Below are 21154 nucleotides of genomic sequence, written 5' to 3'. Positions count from 1 at the left end.
TTTCCTTTCCTTTCCTTTCCTTTCCTTTCCTTTCCTTTCCTTTCCTTTCCTTTCCTTTCCTTTCCTTTCCTTTCCTTTCCTTTCCTTTCCTTTCCTTTAATGAAATCTATTGAAGGAAACTTCTTTTGACTATTCTGAGGATAGAGATTTCTGTAGGCATCTGTTATATCAGTGATATTATTTTATTTGTTTCAGTCTAAGTTTAGAGAAAAAGAGGATATGACTCATGAGAAATTACAAATGACAGAAATGGGGAGGTTTAATTTTCAATGAAATTTGCCATGTGAACTATTTACATGAGATATTAAAAATAAAGTTCCTTCTGGGAAATTTGAATCTAATGTCATGTCCTTTTTTTGGAAAAAAAAAAGTTTCACTGTTAAAGAAAATTATGCCTTATTCAGTTGTGAATAGGCACACATGAGTTAGTCTTTTTAGACTTATTGTCAGTGTTGTGGGAGCATTTTACTTGGCCTTGGTGTAGAGATTCACCTTGGGAATAGTTGCTGTGGGACAGGATATTTCAATCCTCATAAAGTCTTTATTTACACATAAAATCACTCTTCAAGTTTAGTACAAGTAGTGGTGAGTGGGACATATAAAAATCTGTCTGGAAATTTCTACTGTGGGATGGTGTCAGTTTCCTAGGGAAAGAGCAATCTTTGGGGTGGGGAGAGGTGAATATGGTGGGAAAGGGAGTAAGGAATGGTAACTATCACAACCAAGGGATTTACTTTTATATCTAGAAGCCACCAGTTATCACAACTTGGAGGCAAATACCTAAGTAGAGTTTGTAGACAGCAGATCTATTTGTATTTTTGCTTATGTAAGTTTGAAAGACCCTAGGAATAAAGACTATCTTTTGCTATATTTTTCCTTAGTGAATATGCAAATATTCCGCTTATCCTGGTCATTTAGAACTTGAGGATCTCATTCAGTAAAAAAAAAAAAAAATCATGATTTTTTTATGAGACCTTATTATTCAGCGATGTTATTTTCAGTAATCATTGTTATGTTTATGTGACTCTTAATTTCATAAGATACTTTACATATTTTTTATCATTTTCTCCTCATAATGACCCCATGAGACAAGAACTGTTTATTTGGTATTAACTTCATTTTATAGATAAAGAAACTGTGGCTTAGAAAGTCATATGCCTTTTCTCTCCTAGCTTGTGAATGTCAGATACAGGATTTGAGGGGATCTCTCTTATCAAGGAAATCACTGTGTTTTTTTCCATACTCTAGCATATTATACCTAAAGTTTAGGAACATTAGAATAGATAGGCCATGGCTCATCTGGGTAGCTCAGTGGATTGAAAGCTAGACTTAGAGACAGGAGGTACTGGGTTCAAATATGGCTTCAGAAACTTTCTAACTTTATGACCTTGGGCAAGTCACTTAACCACAACTGCATAGCCCTTACTACTATTCTTCTGTGTAGGAACCAGTATAGTAGTATTGATTCTAAGACAGAAGGTAAGTATTAAAAAAAAAAAAAAAAAGTAGACCTCAGTAAAATTGGTTTTGACCTTGAATCTCTTATTATCACTTAAGAAATCATTTAATCTCTCCAACTCTATGTTTTTTCATCTGCAAATGAAGAAAATGCTTATTTATGTACTCATATTACATTGTTGTTTGGGGCATTAAAGGGGATAATTAATGTAAAAGTAAAATGCATCATACACATGCCAGATATTTGCTATTTTATTTTGTTAATAATGATAGTATAATAATTGTTAAATTTAGGTAGGATTTATATGTATTCCCAAATCAGTGCTGAACTTGGGCTTGAGTAAGGACAAAGAATAACAATGAAGTAATATTCACTCACTCACTCATTCAATAAATATTTATTTACAACCTATGTGTGCTAGGTACTAAGGAAATATAAAAATCTATTAATAGCATGTCAGTGTTTTTTGATACTTTGATGTTGATGATATGGGTACTCCCTCTACTGGTATAGATCATAGCATTCAACTGCCTTCAATCTACTGCTTAATAAGTATTTATTAAGTATCTTCTTATCCTATGAAACTATTGTATATGTTCTTTGATAGATCCTCTGAGAAGGATCTGTACAGCATACTGTAAAACTTCCTTGAATTCAAATATTCAATAGGATCTATGATGTCACTGATGTTTGTATTTCTCCACAATGCAGATGGCAACTCATTCATGCCTACCCATCCTTTGAAACTCTTGCCCATATCCACAAATATGTTTACTAAGAGGAGACAACTCAATGTGTTTGGGGCTTTCTTTGATTTCTTCTGACACTGAGCAAAAATAATGGAAACTGTCCTGCCTCTTGTCATATGACCAATCTGTTGTTTAAAAATTTGCCAATATGTCGGTTTGACATCTTTAATACCATGGTTTCCAATGTGGTACAGACTGCTTACATCCACCATGCTTTTTCTAATTATTTCTTTTTCCAGATCACCTGTTGGTACAATTTTCAATAATTATTTTCTGAAATTTTGCAATCCACCATCTCTCCCTCTCAATCTTCATCCCTCCACAAAAAGGCAGGTAATATGATATGGGTTATAATTATGTTATCATATAACATTTCAGTGTTCATCATAGTATGGAAGAATACATATTGCATGAACAAGAAAAATTCAGGGAGGAAATAAAATGAATAATGATATATTTCAATTGGCATTCAAACTCTGTCAGTTCCTGTTGGGGCAGCAAATAGCCTTTTTTTCATCATGAATCCCTTGTAGTTGTCCTGGATTCTTCTGTTATTGAAAGTCATTCACAGTTGATCATTATACATTATTATTTTTATTGTGTATAACATTCCATTTCTGCTTGCTTCACTTTATATCACTCAATGTAAGTTTTTCCAGGTTTTTTTGTGATTATCTTATTTGTGATTTTTATGGCACAATGTATTCCATTACAATCACATACCACAGCTTGTTTAGTCATTCCCTAATTGATGGACAACCCCCAGTTTCTAGTCCTTTGCTACCATAGAAAGAGCTACTATGTATATTTTTATTGAAGTAGGATCTTTTCCCCTGTCTTTGATCTCTTTGGGATATAGACATAGTAATGGCATTGCCACCATGTTTCACTTCATTGTTCTTCAACAATCTATGACTTTAATTCTTCTTATATTTTAGAGGATTGCCTCTTTTTGCGAATATAAATGTAACACTTGGCTTGACCATATGTTATCTCTTAGTCTTCCAATATTATCAACACATCTGCTTTTTGAGTTTTGCTTGCCCTTGATGATGTGTTTTACAACATTGCTAGCACATAAGTCATCATAGGCAATATACTATAACCTACTTTCCCCTATGACACATTTCTCCATTGACCTTTGGGGCACCTATAATTTTGATCCTTCATAGATCTTGGAAATCCTTGATTCACAGCCATACGGCATCCATGGAAGAATATTAGTGTTGAAAAGATGGACTTTTGTGTCAGTGAGTAGCTTGTTATCACTGAAGACACCCCATAGTTGTTCATATGCAATCCAACTCTTTTCACAATTCAATTCTGGGCTCAGGTCACTGTTCCCATAAAAGCCTGTCCACCATAGAATAATAGCTAGCATTTTTACATTACTTTTTTTCACAAAGCATTTTTTATACATTAATTTGTTTCCTTATAACAACTCTATAAAGTAGGATCCATTTTACTAATGGAGGAAACATGGTTTAGAATGAATAGAGATTAAGTGACTAACCAAGTAATTCAACTAACAATTAGGTGCTGGAAAATAGGATTCAAATCCAGTTTTCTCTTGTCTTTAATTCTATGGCTCTTTCATAGGAAATGATGTGGATCTACTTATCGAACTGACTGTCCAACTGTAGATGAGAACTTGAGCAATAACATTCATTAACATGCTTTTGTTTGGTTATTTTTACCTTTGTATATATTGCTAGGCTAATGCATTTTGACTGACCACAGCTTTCAAGTTGCAAATCATTTAGTTTTTATAGGGCTTGATGCCATCTAAACTATATTACCAGTAAAGAAGAACATTTGGAGAATCTCACTATCTCTAGGAAATCTCTCTTCTGCTTTATTAGAGGCAGGTCTAGTAGTTAATATGCTCTTATTTCATTTAGATTTTGGCATTTAATGAGGCACTCCTGCATCAATCATTAACAAAAAGTTTTATTTTGCCTCAATGCAGCAAAGATAGCATAGTACTTAGTTGTTGCTGTGTCACTCATATCCTTCTGGAAATGAAAATAGTCAGCAGGTCAGTAGTGAAGGATATAATGATTTACATGGTTGCAAGAACCCACCAAGTCTGAAAAACTGTGACTTCATATGTGTGGGACTTTTTATGTTCTTAGGGGATCAGGAATCTGTGTCAGAGAAGCAAAGACAAATCAGGTTTGGGGATGGTTTTGTCTTTTTATGGAAAACTCACCTTTGTCACAGAAGTGAAAGATGGGATGGTAGACATTTTTTCACATTTGGGCTTTTTGAAGCACATCCTTTATGCTCTATCGAACATACCTTTGCTGAGGACATATCTCCTTGTCAGATGACTTGTCAGATGTATATGTCCAAAATTACATCATGTTTAAGAGTTGTCAGTAATCTCAGAGGCAAAGGATCTTAACCTTCACTAAAACAGGAATCTCCTCTATACCTCAGACAAGTCATCCATTGTCCATTTGAAGATGTCTTGTGATCATTACTGATAAATAAGCAAGGCATCACTAACAAAATTATATTTATGACTATTTCTGTTGTGGAGTTTTGCATGAGCTTTACATATAGGCAGGAGATATAATTTTAAAAGAGAGCCTTTAGGATTTACATTTTACTTTGATAAGTAAATAACATTTTTTGAGAGTAGTAAAATATAGTAGATAAGAGCTCATATATTATACAAAATCATCTGAGTTTGCTTGCCTATTTCCTTCTCATATTTTCAAGGATGCACTAAGTGCATAGATAGATAATTCTCTTATAAATGAGGATGTTATATTGATAGTTGTTACTGTCTTTTAAATCACCTTTTTGGGTAATGTTATTATTGATTATCTTTACTTTTATTTCATATTTTTCCTCTTTTCATTTAAATGGATCTCAGACTGTTTTTAAATTTGTGTACTGGAATTAACTGTAGTATAGATTCTTAAATGCTAAAAATTGATGGGTGTGGGGATAAGGGTTGGATTTGTAATTCCATTGGAAGAGAGACTTCCCTGACAAGGAAGCACCCCTTACAAATGCACATCAGAAACTTCTCTGCAACTTTTAGGCTATAGAGCTTTGAGTTCTGGTCATCTAAGTGCTTTTTTTTTTTCCAGTTTTACAGAACCAATATGATCATAGAACTTGAACCCAGGTTTTTAGGGCTTTGAGGCTACTTCTCTGTCCATCATGGAACACTGACTTTCAAAAGTACATATGAAAAATAACAAAGTGCTATGAGGTTTGGTAAGGAAGAGCTAATACCTCTGTGTATTTGAGAGGTAGAGAGATTGGGGAAATTAGGGAAAGCTTCATGAGAAGGTAAAATTTGAGTTAGGTCTTCTGGGAAGCATCATATAGCAGAGTGTAAAAAAACCTTAGAACTACAGTTAGGAGATTAGGTTCAGATCCAAACTCTGACACTAACTAGCTCTGAAAGCTTGGGCAAGTCATTTAATATATGCTTGAATCTCAATTTCTTCAATTATAAATGTAGGGATAGTTATATTTATACTACCTAGCTCACATGGTGATTATAATGAATGTGCTTTATAAACTTTAAAAAGTTGTACAAATATGAACTATTATTATGTTAACATTTAACCATAGCTAATATTCACTTAAAATAATTTTAGAAAAAAAAATCAGTTATTTTCAAATGTGCCCACAAAACTGTAAGTCTTTGTTTTAGGATTGCTGGTTCAAAAGTCATTGCAAAATATCAGGAAAAGATTATTAAAAATTTGTATTGACATGGAATCTGAAAAAAGAAAAAAAAAGAAAATAGATGGCAAGATTATTCACTTAGAGGTGCTGACACATTTTTTTTGTCTGATATTATATTATTCTATTTGCTCAGTTAAAATAGCCAGTGTTCAAAATTGGGGGAAAAAAGTCAGTCACACTGTTGCCATTTCTGCATGGAAATTGCTTACTAACTGCACCAGCTTTCAGTGGTCGGAGAAGAGAATATCAGGTAGTTTTGGAAAGAGCATCTCATCTGATGAATATAACTAAGAGCCATTGGTGGAGGTGACTGAAATATTGATCTGATAGAGCTGCAACTTTTCCTACAGGAAAGATAGTTACTAACCCTCATGTGAATGTGTCAGTGAGAATTATATGACTTTGTCCAGTTGACGGAAAGTAGAAACAGAGACAGGAGGGAATGGTGAAGGGAAATTCTGTTATGGATCAGGCCCAGCAGAAATCACCACAATGGTATCATCAAAAGACAATGTCAGCTCGGAAATATTAGAGGCATGTGATACCCCTCCATTTATTATTTGTTATTGCATATTTTCCTCATATATGTATGTATTACCTGTATCACTGAATTATGCATTTTTTACAGACTGTTCATAATGCTCATCTTCACTAAGGGTATGGAAGTTATTTTTATTTCTATATTTTTTAATTAAATACCTTTGCTTTTAACTACATCTTTTAAGAGCAAAAATAAATATATTTATAAGAGCTTTTGAACTATTGGTTGGAGACCATTTGACATAAATTATCTAGAAAATTATGTAGCTTTGGGGAGCTTTTTTTTAAAAATAATTTTTATTTTTTAGAAAAGTTATCATGGTTACATGATTCATGTTCTTACTTTCTCCTTCACTCCCTGACCTTCTCTCCCCCAAAGCCAATGCGCATTTCCACTGGTTTTAACATGTGTCATCAATCAAGACTTATTTCCAAATTGCTGATAGTTGCATTGGTGTGGTAGATTCGAGTCGACATCTTTGGGAAGCTTTTTAAGTCCAATTTGAAGGGGTGACTTGGATGTTTTAACTAGTAAACCTCAGTCAATAGATAGTCTCTCATATTGCTTCCCTGGTGCGTAAAACTGGCTCATGAAAGGCACACTTTGACCATTCTGCTACCTGGTGTTTTGTATGTGGGTATGAAGATTCAACATTAAGGGCACTGGTAGATATGAAAATTCCCAGGGCTTTTTTCTAACTTCTTACATCTAGACTTCTCATAGAAAGGAGGGTCCTCATCATTTTCTCTCTTTTTGAGTTTGTAATCTCCATCTTTTATGGAGATAGAGAATTTGGTGGCAATTGTGAAAGGTGAGCTATAAACACCTTAATATGGACAATTTTTGTGGCCAATTAGCCCAGCTATTTAGAGAACATCATACTAATTATTCCAAAATTATTGCTCTGAGCCTCTAAACAAGTTAGTTTTGTTTTGTCCTATAGTCAAAAACTGCACTTGTGTCTCCTAATCATTTTGTAGCTATGTCAATACATATACATCAACAGAAATATAACATACCACCTAGAAAAGATAAATCTCAAAACATATGTCCTAGGAATGGTAGATCCATTGCATCCCCTTCATATAAAATATAGCAGATGTTATAGTGTTGACTTGGATGGAATAGCACTGAATGCTATGATCTTAGTGTCAGAGGTTATCTAATCTAAGCCATTTCTGAACAGAAATTCCTTCTATCATATTCCACAACAAATGGTCATCTGGTATCCACATGAATCCCATTGCTGATAATGGAGCGAAACCTCTTGTCTGTAACCTCAAACCATTATTCTTAGTTCTCATATTTGGGCTCAAATAAAACAAGTTTTTATTCTTCTTTTGCATGATCGCCTTTAAAAACACTCCATATAAGACCTGATATACAGATCTAGAACTAGAAGGGACCTTGGAGAGCATCTACTCTAACTTAATTTACCTCTCAGCAGATGGAGACCCAGGAGAGTCAAATTACTTACTTGTTCAAGGTTACACATTGTGTACAATGCACGGCAGAATTTTAACCCAGGTCTGACTAGTGTCAGGCTCCTTTCAGCTGTACCAGCATCTCTAGTCCATTCAGCCTATCCTCATGCAACATTTTCTACTGTGCTCTCACAATCTTCCAGAAAGATTTTTTGGAGGAAGTTGTTTTTACTTACTACAAAGTCGTATCCAGAATTGGTCATAATAATTCAGATATGGTCTGTTCAAGGTAAAAATCTTTCTCATCCTCATCCTGCCTCTCTTAATGCAGTTTAAGATCATTTAGCATTTTTTTCCTTTCCATGTCACCTGTTGACTCATATTACATTTTAATAAAGCCCTAGAATCTATTTCATGGGATCTTTTATTTAGCTAAGCCTCTTTTTGTTGTTGTTCAGTTATGTCTAACTCCTTGTGACCCTATTTGGGGTTTTCTTGGCAAAGGTACTGGAGTGGTTTGCCATTTCCTTCTCCAGATTATTTTACACATATATTTTATTTTTAATATTTTACAGATTTTTAAATTTTATTTTATTTTACAGAGATGGAAACTGAGGCAGAGTTAAGTGACTTGCCCAGAGTCACACAGCTAGTAGGTGTCTTGGGGCCAGATCTGAACTTAAGAAGGGGAGTCTTTTTGACCCCAAACCTGGCAGTCTATTCACTGTGTCCTTTTGCCTTAGCTAAACCTCTACCATTCTGTAATTATATAGTTGATTTAAAAAAAATTTTTTAGGAAAGAACTTTACACTTATCCTTACACATTTTCATATTCATTATTCATATTATTAGATTCAGCCTTTCATTCTACTGTGTCAAGATTTTTTCCAGTTCTAGCTGTCATCAATTCAATTAAATTTCTATTCAGTCAACATTAAGAGCCTTCTCTGCTTAGGCACTAGGCTAGTCACAAAGAATGCAAATAAGAAAAAGTGATGATCACTGCTATTGAGAAACTTCCAGTTGAATAGAGGAAGACAGCATAGAAAAGGAAACTGAAGACAGAGATGAGGAAGGCACCAAAAGCCAGCTAATGTACAATGGTGTTACTTGGAAAATTATGAGTCTAATATAAATGAAAACAGTGAGAGGAATTCAATAATAAAATGATTACAAAGCACTGGGGACCCAATACACTGGATCTCGTGTGCTTTATAATTATTTTCTAATAACTTAATGACGTTTAAAATTGTTTTTCAAATGATAGTGATCCATTTGGCTCTGTCTCCTTGCACTTTCTTCTTTATTTTCAACCACGAAGTATTTAGATCTAATTGCCTTCCATTGGGTGTGAGGTAAGATGCACCCATAATCAAAAGCTTAATGCATTTGGTATTAATGCCTACTAAACTTCTGCATAAAGCTAAGACTCTCCAAGCCAATATAGGGGACTGGGATCCTCATTTTTCTTTTCTATTCCCCACAGCTGCTAACACAGTCCATTACAAATAGCAGGCACTCAGATACTTGTTGGTTGACTTCCAGGGTGCTATGGGGGATAGAGAGGAAATAGAGAACAGAGTCCATGTCCTCAAACAAATTACAATCTGGTTTCAAGTTTAATGTTTAAGGGAAGTTATGATTAAGAAAATATTTCATATAGAAATGTTCTCACATTTACAAAACCTTAGTGTATCCTGTAGCCTAGGGGCTGATCCTGAGGGATTCTGTATTCACACAGACCTGGGTTCATTTGGGGAGAAGGCTGACCCCCAAAGAGGCCAACTTCTCTCTTTGCCTTTGCCCACACCTTGGAGTAAGGGTCTGGCAAAATTTCTGAAACAAAGCTTAGATGTGTCTCATAGGTACTATTTCCTTCAAAGTGGGTGATTGGATACCTTCCTACAAAAGTACCCAGTGTTAAATATGGACATCTCATATAGAATAACTTATTTCTTCATCACAGAAAATATAGAAAGGACTCAAAAGTGCACATGAATAAATATAGGAATTATAAAACATTTCAATAACACACTGCAGTCACTGTGGTAAAGACCCTTGATAGAACTACAAATTAGATATTTTTCATTCATCTCAGACCTATACTGTTTGGGCAATTCATAGCAATTAACACTGAGGGTTGAAACTCCAGATTTCTGCCCCTTTCATCTCATAAATTTGGTTACCTTACTGTATCATCTTCCCTTTGGTATTCCTCTTTTCCTCTAAAATGTATTATTAAGGAAATTCTCTCTTTCTGAATAGTTAGTACCCAACTCAGGAATTCATAAACTTTCAAAATCAAGATAATTCATAAAGTAGCTCCTTAGGCTGACCTAGACCCTGTTTTGTTGTGGATCCCAAATATATATATATATATATATATACATATATATATATATATTCCTATATATACTCATTTTAATAAAGGGTATATAAATTAGAGAGTCAGGACCTTCCTACAGTAATTTTCAAATCTTCAGAAATTAATAGCTATCCCCTAGTCTACATGGGGCAGTGAGATTACTCAATGCATAGAGTATCAGTCCTAGAGTCAGGAAGACTCATCTTTAGGAGTTCAAACCTGACGTTAGACACTTAGTGTCTGGTCAAGTCAGTTAGCCTTCTTGACCTCAGTTTTCTCATCTATAAAATGATCTGGAAAAGGAAATGGCCAACTACTCTAGTATCTTTGACAAAAAAATAATAATAATGGGGTCATAAAGTATTGGATATGACCAAATAACAAAAAGGTCTGCATTTTTTTTTGGTCTCTAGAAGTTATATAATCTTTCTTCCACCATTCCTCACTCTTTCCTTTCAGAAGTTTTATCTTCTTCGAAGTCAATGAGCATTTATTGAGTCTACTTTATATGAAGGCACTATGTTAAGCACTAGGTTCATTCAGTTCAGTTCTTTCTCTTCTGTGAATCTTTTCCTGATGTCTCCAAGATGCTAATTCTCTCATTCCTCAAATTATATTTTTCTTTGTATATCTATGCATTTTTTTAGCTTTCCAGTTAGCTCCTGGAGGGCAGGGATTATTTTATGTGTGTTTTTGTTTCCCAGCACCTTGAATAGTGCCAGGCAAAAGCTACATAGGAAATATCTGTTGAATTTGAATATACTAAACCACTTGTTATATCTGTTATAAAAGCAATTCTTATTCAGGTGTAGTTGGACAACATGATCTCTGAGGTCTTTCCAACCTTTAAATCATTGTGATTCTTCAAATTTAAATGAGTAATTATAACAATGTAAAAGTTATCTTTTTTTCTCATGATTTTAAAATATATTTTAGGTGACACAATTATCAGGATTTCCTGAGTATGTCAAGATAGTAGAAGTTGGACCCAGAGATGGCTTACAAAATGAAAAGGTAAATGTATATATTTGTGAGATTTGTGTTAAATATTAATTGTAAATGTTTATATTTTAAAAATTATTCATAGTAGTGTTTTTTAACATCATTTGTCTATCAACACATTTTTAATAATACTGCATGCCAAACACTGTTAGGTCATGATGATACCAGAGAGAAAAACAAAACTATCCCTCCCCTCAAGGAGCTTACATTCTATTGAAGTAAGCCATGTACAGGTACAAGTATACCGAAATATATGTCCTTAATAAATATTTGCATAATTCCTTTAATAATATTAAGAACCACAATTTATATAATGCCTTAAGACTGACAAAATACTTTACATCTTTTATCTCATTTTATAAATTTATTGCCTTTTTAATGATGATTTATTTTTCTTTTTATAAAAAACTATGTCTCTCAGTATATTAATACTCATATTTTTTCCTTTTTCAAGGTCATTGTACCTACAGATATCAAAATTGAGTTTATCAATCAACTTTCCAAAACAGGCTTATCCGTAATAGAAGTGACCAGCTTTGTATCTTCCAAATGGGTTCCTCAGGTATGTAAATTATAGAATTTAGTCCTTATATTTATTTTTTTCTTTAATTTTTTTTAAACCCTTAACTTCTGTGTATTGGCTCCTAGGTGGAAGAGTGGTAAGGGTGGGCAATGGGGGTCAAGTGACTTGCCCAGGGTCACATAGCTGGGAAGTGTCTGAGGCTGGATTTGAATGTAGGACCTCCTGTCTATAGGCCTGACTCAATCCACTGAGCTACCCAGCTGCCCCCAGTCCTTATGTTTCTGATGTAAACTCATCAGATAATTATTGAAAAACCAGAAAAAAAAATACTAGCCAGAAAGTAATATAATTGGTATATTTTCATATTCATTTTCTTTCCAAGCCATTATAATTGCCACTCATAAAAGTTCTTGAGGGTTTGCAAAACAGTTTATACATACCATCTAATAACCCCGTATTGGAGGAATTATTCTTGTTCCAACTTTACAGATAAGGAAACTGAGGTTGGAAGGTTCAGTGACTTGCCTGTAATTCTGCAATTAGTAGGGGCCTGAGGTAGAGTTTTTATCAAGGTCTTTTTGACACCAAATCCATTTCAACTTTTGTACTGATTGGCATCTAAAATAAAATTCATCAGCTTCTGCTTTTTTTTTTTGACTTCTCCATTTTGATAGTTGAAATTTGAAATTCAGCTCTAGGTCTTTTTATTTTTTTAAAGACCAGACTTGTGCTTTCATTGGTGCAAGAGGAAACTCCTGTTGAGGGACTCTACCAATGGTAATCCTTTACCTGCTCTCTCTGGTCTGCATTATTGTTTCGGCCATCACTGAGAAGTTAATTAATTTTCTTAGGATTACATATCCAGTATACACATATGTATCAGAAGATGGACAAACTCATGTCTTTTTGTCTCCCAGCACTTTTTAACCAAAGAGCCTACTCCCTCCATAATTCAGGCCTTTATCCCATTACATTTCATCATATCAATTTCAGCCTATCCTTATAGACTGTCAAGATCACTTTTTACATGTTCTATTCTGTTATCTACTATGTTTACTATCATTTGCAATTCTGTGTCATTTGAAGATTTAATTCAGTACTTCAAGTAACCTGAGACTATAGCAAACCTAGATAAAAATTTGGCAGTAAATAGTGAGATATTTCCTGTTCATTGTACTCTCACGGTGGATAGAACTCTCAGGTAGCAATTATGAGATTGCTTATTATGTGCTGAAAATGTGAGTAGTTAACTTTCAAGTTAATGAGTGACATGGCAGAAATCAGTTTTCTGGTTTAGATTCCTAATCTTCTTAATAGAAATGATGATGAACAGGCTGGGACCTACCACACAGATCCTTTATAAATAATTAGGTAGGAATTTCTTCTTTTGTAGTTGCTTTGGTATTTCTATCTGTTTGTTTTTTTTTTTTTCAGGTAAAAATGGTAAAAAAATTTTTTACTATTGCTTTAAAAGGTGACATACCTTTTTCCAAACAGAGAACTACCACATAGTTGGTATGTACATATATAGGCGAAATACATAAAATCTTAGCACAAAACTGGAACTACCAAAAAATCATCAGACTTTTAGAGCATTTCTAGCTTTGTTTTCTTGGTGACTGATTCTTATTATTGTAAGATTTATAATTATCACATCATTTCACATATGAGCTCAATGTAGCTCTGTGTAAATTATTTGGCTTCATTACAATAGCCTCCTAATTGGTCTTCTTCTTCATATCTCTCTCTTTTCCAATTTATTTGTCGCATACCTGCCAAAGTAATTTCCTTAAAGAGTATGTCTGACCATGTTGCTCTCCAACTCAATAAATTACAAGGGCTTGAAGAGATGATAACCTTTAGGATTCAAGAAAACTACCCCATTTGACCTTTTAAGGTCTTTGCACCCTAGCTCAACTTACCTTTCCAACTTTATTGTATATTGCGCCCCTTTATAGATGCTACCGGTTCAGCCAGATTTACTCTTCATATGTGACATCCCATCTCCCACCTCCAGGTCTTTACTTTGCATGATACTTGAAATTCTTCATTTCTTACTTCTTAGGATCCTTAGTTTAAATCAAGTGCCACCTTCTTCTCCATAAGGTTTCGTGTTCCCCTTAATTAATAGTGACTCTACTGTCATGAATTTCAATTTATTTATGTTTTATCTATTTTTAATATACTTATAAATAAGCATATTATCTTCTCTATTTGTTTATAAATGTAATTTAAGGGCTTTATTTTATTTTTCTCTTATTATCCACAAAGCCTACCACAGTATTTGCCTGCCATATAGGTCATCCAATTAGTGACAAATCGGGATTTGAACTTGGGTCTTCTGACTTCAAATTCAATATTTTTTTCCACCACAGAACAAACCCATGGTCATTTTCTGTTTTTCCACTACATCATGCTGCCTTCTTTTAACGTTAGTTTGATTGCCTTTAGAGGAAAGCCAAGTGGTTTGTTTTTGTTTAGTCATTTCAGTCATGTCCAACTCTTTGTGTCCTCATTTGTGTTTTCTTGGCAGAGATATTAGAGTAGTTTGCCATTTTCTTTTTCTAGCTTATTTTATAGGTGAGGAAACTCTGAGGTCAGCAGGGTTAAGTGACTTGCCCAGGATCACACCACTAGTAAGTGTCTGAGGCCAGATTTCTACTTCCAAAGATGAGTCTTCCTGACTCCAAGCCCGACACTCTATCCACCACCACATCTAGCTGCTCCATAATTTGGTGGACATGATACCAGATCACTGTGGGAAATTTTCAGGAAAGAAAGCCCATTGTTCTCTTTCCTTTGGCCCCTCAAAAGTCACCCAGGCATCAATTACTTCGCAGAAATCCAGACAAATAAATGATTGCCCTCTGGTGGGGAGGGGGTAGTCTGGTTTTACCCCTTTAGGCCAAATCTGCTTGGCCATTAGGCCAACTTTAGCACTTACTTCATGACATTTAGAAGGAGGGAGCCAAAAAGCATTTTAAGGACAGAACAGATAGTCTCCTCAACTATTCCTTTCTAACAGAAACATCTGTATGAATGGAAAGGGAAAGTAGTGCCTCTTTGAGGAAAAATGGGGAAATGATTCTAATATATTCTGAATTGAATAGAGAGATGTGATATAAATGTCAGGAGATATAAACGATGTCAGGCTAGACCTTATGATTATAGTAAGTTGTTTATTCTTGTGAGATGAATGAACTCTCCTAGGGCATCAGGGTAACATCAAATAAATGACCTTTTCCCCCATATAGCTACTGATAAAGTTCTGTCCTCAAAAAGGTAATTACATCTCATCTGAGAGAGATCTTTTCCCTCCCCGAATTAGGTTGTTGGGAGAGGGGGAAAGAATTTAAAATTAGGTAGAGTCTGATTTGTTTAAATTATTTGATTTGTAAAACTGAATGACTTTTATGCTAGCAACTACAAGAGATTTCGTATTATTGTATTTCATCTTTAGTACTAATCCAAGTTTAAGCATTGCAAGCTATTTGTGGCTTAAATAAATCATCGAATGGTGAATGATATGCCTGGGTCAAAGATGGCATATAATTAATTTTTAAAGGACTGTTACCCTTAAATTTCCAACTGTGTTTGCGGTTTGATTTTATAATTGTATATATTATCAGAGTTCATTTACGCTGCCTATTTTGAGCAGAATTTTTTGCTGCTTATATCATCACATAACTTAATTCATTTCATTCTTTTAAAGGAAGCTGCAAAACGTGCAGCAAGCAAAGATGGTTCATAACATGGCTTTCTTTGCTAAAACTACACTATATAATTTTCTTTTCCTTTACAAAACCTATTCAGGAAGAAATTTAAATCAGATTTGTCTGATTTTGAGGAATCTTATCTGAGACTTGGCTTAGAATATTTTTGTTTTAGCCTAACTGCTCACAAGCTATTTACAGTGAATGCTGTACCATTTAAAGATAAAGGGCTATGGTTCTGAAATGGAATCCCTTCTTGATTATGTACATTTTCTTTTCATTTTTTCCCTTCCTTGGCCATAGGTCATGGGAATAGTACTCCCAGTTATGTTTAGATCACTGCTTGTTCACTTATTTCTTTTTTTAGTATTTTCAAGTTCTTTTATAGTTTCCCTCCTACTGTTTTGCTTGGCAAAGAGTTTCTTACTGAAAACAGCCAAAAGAAAAAAAAAATCCACAGTAGCAAGGTGCCATATAAAACAGGATCCCGCACCTATAATCCAAATAGCCAACAATGATAAAATGCCTGCCACCAAAAAGTGCACGCGTTTTACAATTGAACTGGAAGGAAAAAAGGAAAAAAAAAGTTACTTTTTTTTAAGTACAATTTGAAGTACTAGGCAGAATAGGTTCAAAAATTGACTCCAATTTAGCTGGAAAGAATAACAATAATCATTCTGATGAGAATAATAATAAACCATAGTTATAGGAGGCAGCTACAGAGCACAGAAGATAGAACTATAGGCCTGGAGTCAAGAAGATCTGAGTTCAAATATGGTCTCAGATTATAAGCTGTGTATCCCTGGGCAAGTTACAAAACCCTGTTTGCCTTCGTTTTCTCATCTATAAAATGAGCCAGAGAAGGAAATTACAAACTATTCCAGTATCTGCCAAGAAAACCATAAATCGGGGCACAGAGTCAATTGAAATGCCTGAAGAACAATAACATAGTTATAGGAATAAAAGAATCATTTTAGTTCAACAGTATTAAATATTACTCAAATCATTTTAAAATTTAGTTGATGATTTTAATTTTTACTCATTTCTCAATATATTCACATCCATATGATCTTTCCTTGAGTCAAAGGAAAAATTAAACAAAACTGATCAAAACAGTCAACACATTTGCCACTGTGTATAATCGGAAAACGATGAATTTTACATCTCTACCTAGAGGAGGACAATATGTTTCATCATCCATACTCTTAAGTTTGAGATTGATAATTTTATTTAATGTGAGTTAATTTTGTTTTCATTTACATTATTGTTGCCATCCTATATATATATATATATATAGTTCTTGTTCTGATTTCTCTGTTTTCTATCAAATTGAACACATCTTCCTCTTTTTCTTTGAATTTCTCAAAGAGTTTTTGGTGTGTCCTATAATACAATAGGATTTCATTACATCAATTTACCAAATTACTTATATGCTTTAAAATATAATAAAATATTTTTATTAATTGTAGTAAAGTTTAGTTAATTTTTTCAATTAGTAAACCAGTTTAAAATAATAGGGAATAGTGGTAAAAATGAGTTTTTGCTTTTAAAGTTACTTAGACCCACCCCACTTCATTAATGGTTAAAACATATAACTACAGTTTTTGGATTAAAAAAATCAAAGCTATATGTAACTATAAAAATGCTCTAAAACATTATAGATTTGAGAAATGCAAATCAAAACAAAACTTATCATCTCATACTTATCGGATAATTGGCCAAAATAACAAAAGAGGAAAATGATGAATGTTGGAGGGGTGTGGAAGAATGGGGACAGTAATATACTGTTGGTTGAACTGGGAACTGATCCAGTCATTTTAGAGTACAACTTGAAATTATGATCAAAGAGTTATAAAACTGTTTATACCTTTTGACCCAGAAATATGACTATTAGATTTGTTTCCTATGTTGATCACTGAAAAAGGAAAAGATCCTACTCTCCTAAAACTTTTATGCCAATTCTCATTGTGGTAGCAAAAAATAATCAGAAGGGGGCAGCTGGGTAGCTCAGTGGAGTGAGAGCCAGGCCTAGAGACAGGAGGTCCTAGGTTCAAACCCAGCCTCAGACACTTCCCAGCTGTGTGACCCTGGGCAGGTCACTTGACCCCCATTGCCCACCCTTACCACTCTTCCACCTATGAGACAATACACCGAAGTTAAGGGTTTAAAAAAAAATAATCAGAAGCTGGAGGGTTCTCCATCAATTGGGGACTAGCTAAACAATTTGTGCAATACGAATGTGATGGAAAACTACTGTGATGTAAGAAATGACAAGCAGGTTGATTTTGGAAAAACATGAAAAGACCTACATGAAATTATGAAGAGCAAAACAAGCAGAACCAAGAGAACATTATATGTAGTAACAGAAATATTGTTTGAAGAATGACTTCTGTATGTCACCTCTGGAGAAAGAACTGATAAAAACAAATAAATAAGACATAGTTTTACATATATTATTTTGTTAATTGATGCCTTCTTTAATTGGGAGAAGAGGGGGAAGGAAGGGAGTTGACTGGTTATTTTAGTGTAACAAGCAACTAAATAAATAAATTTAAATTAAAAAATATTGTTCTCATGTAGAGCTATTTCCGCCTCTCAACATTCCTCTGAGTTGGATGTTATTGCTGTTCAGTCATTTCAGTTGTGTCCTACGTTTTTTTATGCCATTTGGGAATTTTTTAGCAAAGATATTAAGAGTGACTAGCCATTTCCTTTTCCAGTTCCTTTTACAGATGAGCATTTGAGCCAAAACAAGATAAGTGACTTGCCTAGGGTCCCACAATTGCTAAGTGTCCAAGGCTAGATTTGAACTCTAAAAGATGAGTCTTCCTGACTTCAGGTTTGACACTCTGTCCACTTTGCTACCTGGGTGCCCCTGAGTTGAGTTATCATTCCCGTTTTATAGGTGGGGAATTGGAACACAAGTTATGTGACACCCAAAGTGAGGCACAATAAACAAACTAGAGAGTGACTGAGACAAAAGGAGATCCCAGGTGTCCCAATTTGCAATCTAGTGTTTATTCCATCACATCTCTTCTTACAGCATCAAAATATATAAGTTAAAAATTTAAATAACTTGGTAATTGCTTAATCCTTGGCAAAAATGAAAGTCTAAATTGGCTGTGCTGTGTGGTTTCTTTTCTCTTTCTATAAAACCTCACTTAATTAAAATGGGTCTGTCTTAAAATATTCACTTCTTCATGATTGGAACAGATCAGCGACTGCATTTTGCTCAGTAATTGTATAAAAACGGTGCAAAGAAAGAAGCAGAAAATAAAGTGCCAAAAACTACTAAGAAATAAATCACTCTTCTAATATGGTCTAAGTATAATAGTGATAGGAAAGAATGCTTTCCTTTTCGTCCTCAATTATAGAAATTTATGTACTTTATTGGGGGGATTGTGAGGATTAATTCACTTATCTTTGATGATAGAAAAAAGCTCTAGTGAGAAAGCTGGACTTTGGGGACAGAAGCTTCTGAATTGTATTTTTGCTACTAATAGTCAGAATCTAGAAATATTGTTAAAAAGAATTTATTCTTCCATCAGTGGTACAACTTAGATTCTAGGCTCTAGAACAAACATTTTACAAATGGTCTCCTTACCATTTGTTAACTACAAAATAAACTTTGCCTTCTCTATTTCTGCCAGTGACTCCACTAACGTGGAGATGTGTGGTTGAGAGCAGTGGTGTCAAACTCAGATAGAAGTGTGGCCAGTAATCCATGCATAAGGATCCCAGTGGGTAGCATATTGACTTAGTTTTAAAATGTAATGTTATCTATGTCTTATTATATTTTTATTTATTTTTTTCTGTATTTCCCACTTACATTTTAATCTGGCTCCTGCTGCCTGTGGGAGTGTTGCAGACCATATGTTTGAAACCTCTGCTTTGGAGTAAGGGGCACTAAACTGAGTCAGAAAGACATGGGTTCAAAGTCTGTTTCACATATTTAGCTCTGTGTCCTTGGACAAAGCATTTCACTGCTCAGGATATTGGTTTCCTCATTAGTAAAATGAGTGTTTTGGACTCATTGATCTCTCAGGTCTTTTTTAGGTCTAGTTTTATGATCCTTTGATTTCCCCTGAGCACTGGACCTAGAGTGAGGAAGACATGAGTTCTAATCTGGCCTCATATTCTAGCTGTGTGACCCTGAGCAAATCACTTAAACCTGTTTGCCTCAGTTTCCCATCTGTAAAATGAGCTGGAAAAGGAAATGGCAAACTACTCTATCTTTACCAAAAAATTTTCAAATGTGATCACAGAGTCAAACATGACTCAACAATGATCTTCCCAATCATTCAGCCTCCCAAATCTTTGTCTTTTCCTCTCACTACCCCACACGCCCATATAGAAACACACATTCAATAGTTCTACCAGTGTATGCAAACCCTCATCCACTCCCACTATCACTACCCAAGTTTGTCTCCATCTTCTCTCAACTATTACCCTTCTCAATAGTCTCCTTAACTCTAGCTTCTATTCTCTCCCATCTGTCTTTCATTGTTTACATAATTATCTTCATAATTCAAAGGTCTGAATTCCTTCACCTGTTCACCATCAAGATAAATAAGATAAAATAAAAACTTCTTAGCTTTGCATAATAATAGTTCTTCCATAATGTACCTCCTGGCTACCTTTCTAACTTCATTTCTCCAACTGTTGTCCTGTTCTATTGTTTATTTGAATAGGGCATTTTCCATCTTCGGTCACCATCTTTATTTTAAAGCCCAATTTGGGTACCACCTTCTTCATGAAGCCATCTCATATCTAACTGTAATTAATCTTTGCCTTCTCATACCTCTCACAACATTTTTAGACCATTTGATTGCACTTATTTTTAGCTTTGAATTATATTTGTAAGAGTTCAGACCTTATTGCTTTCCAATAAATTGTTGACCATTTGATATCTAGTGCTACATAATTTCATACTTGCCTTCTTAGTGACTAGCACACAGCTTATTAATGTTTATTAAATTGAATTGATGACACTGCTATCCTCCTGGAAAATAAAAAAAATAAATAAAAGATATAAATGGAATGTTCATCAGATTTCCTGAGCATAAAAAATGGAAGAAATAGCTAATACACTGGTTGAATGAAATGTCAGAATCAGGATCCAAATAGATCTTGACAGGCTAGGGTAGTGACCTTAATCTAACAAAATCAAGTTCAGCAGTGATAAAACAATATATTGCACTTGGGTCTGAAGATCACTTTCACACTACAAGATGAGAGAGAACTGATTAGAGGCCAGTTTATGTGAAAAAGATCTGGGACTTTTTGTGGACTAAATGGAAAATGGAAAGGAAAGGAAGGAAGGGAAGGGGAGATGAAAGGCGACGAAGAGTCTTCAGTTTAGAACCCTGGAGTTCTCTGATTCTTGTTTCTTTTCTTCACTTTCCTGCATCTAATCAGTTGTCAAATTCTATTGTTCTGCATTTACATACCCTAGTACCATTGTAGCCATTCTCCTTTCTTTATTCTTACCACTACTGCCATCCTTAGATAAGCCAGTCATTATATATCATCTAGATTCTAGACTATTGCAATAGTTTTCTACCTTTACTTTCCCTTGACATCATTTCATCCTTCTTCCCTCCCTCCCTCCTTCCTTCCTTCCTTCCTTCCTTCCTTCCTTCCTTCCTTCCTTCCTTCCTTCCT

At 34.5% G+C, this 21154-nt stretch overlaps 1 protein-coding gene across 2 annotated transcripts in view; it reads left to right on the top strand.

Annotated features, from left to right (window-relative positions):
* HMGCLL1 (3-hydroxymethyl-3-methylglutaryl-CoA lyase like 1) overlaps positions 1 to 21154 on the top strand; it is a 216597-nt gene that overhangs the window by 54208 nt on the left and 141235 nt on the right. For both annotated transcript variants that reach the window (XM_044673536.1, XM_044673535.1), the window contains 2 exons: positions 11189 to 11266; positions 11709 to 11816. In XM_044673536.1, coding sequence (XP_044529471.1) covers positions 11189 to 11266; positions 11709 to 11816 — 186 coding nt within the window. The remainder of the gene's footprint in view (positions 1 to 11188; positions 11267 to 11708; positions 11817 to 21154) is intronic.

Source organism: Gracilinanus agilis, chromosome 4 (genome assembly GCF_016433145.1).
Source record: "Gracilinanus agilis isolate LMUSP501 chromosome 4, AgileGrace, whole genome shotgun sequence".
NCBI classification, from domain to species: Eukaryota; Metazoa; Chordata; class Mammalia; order Didelphimorphia; family Didelphidae; genus Gracilinanus; species Gracilinanus agilis.
This window is presented reverse-complemented; position numbering and strand designations above follow the sequence as displayed.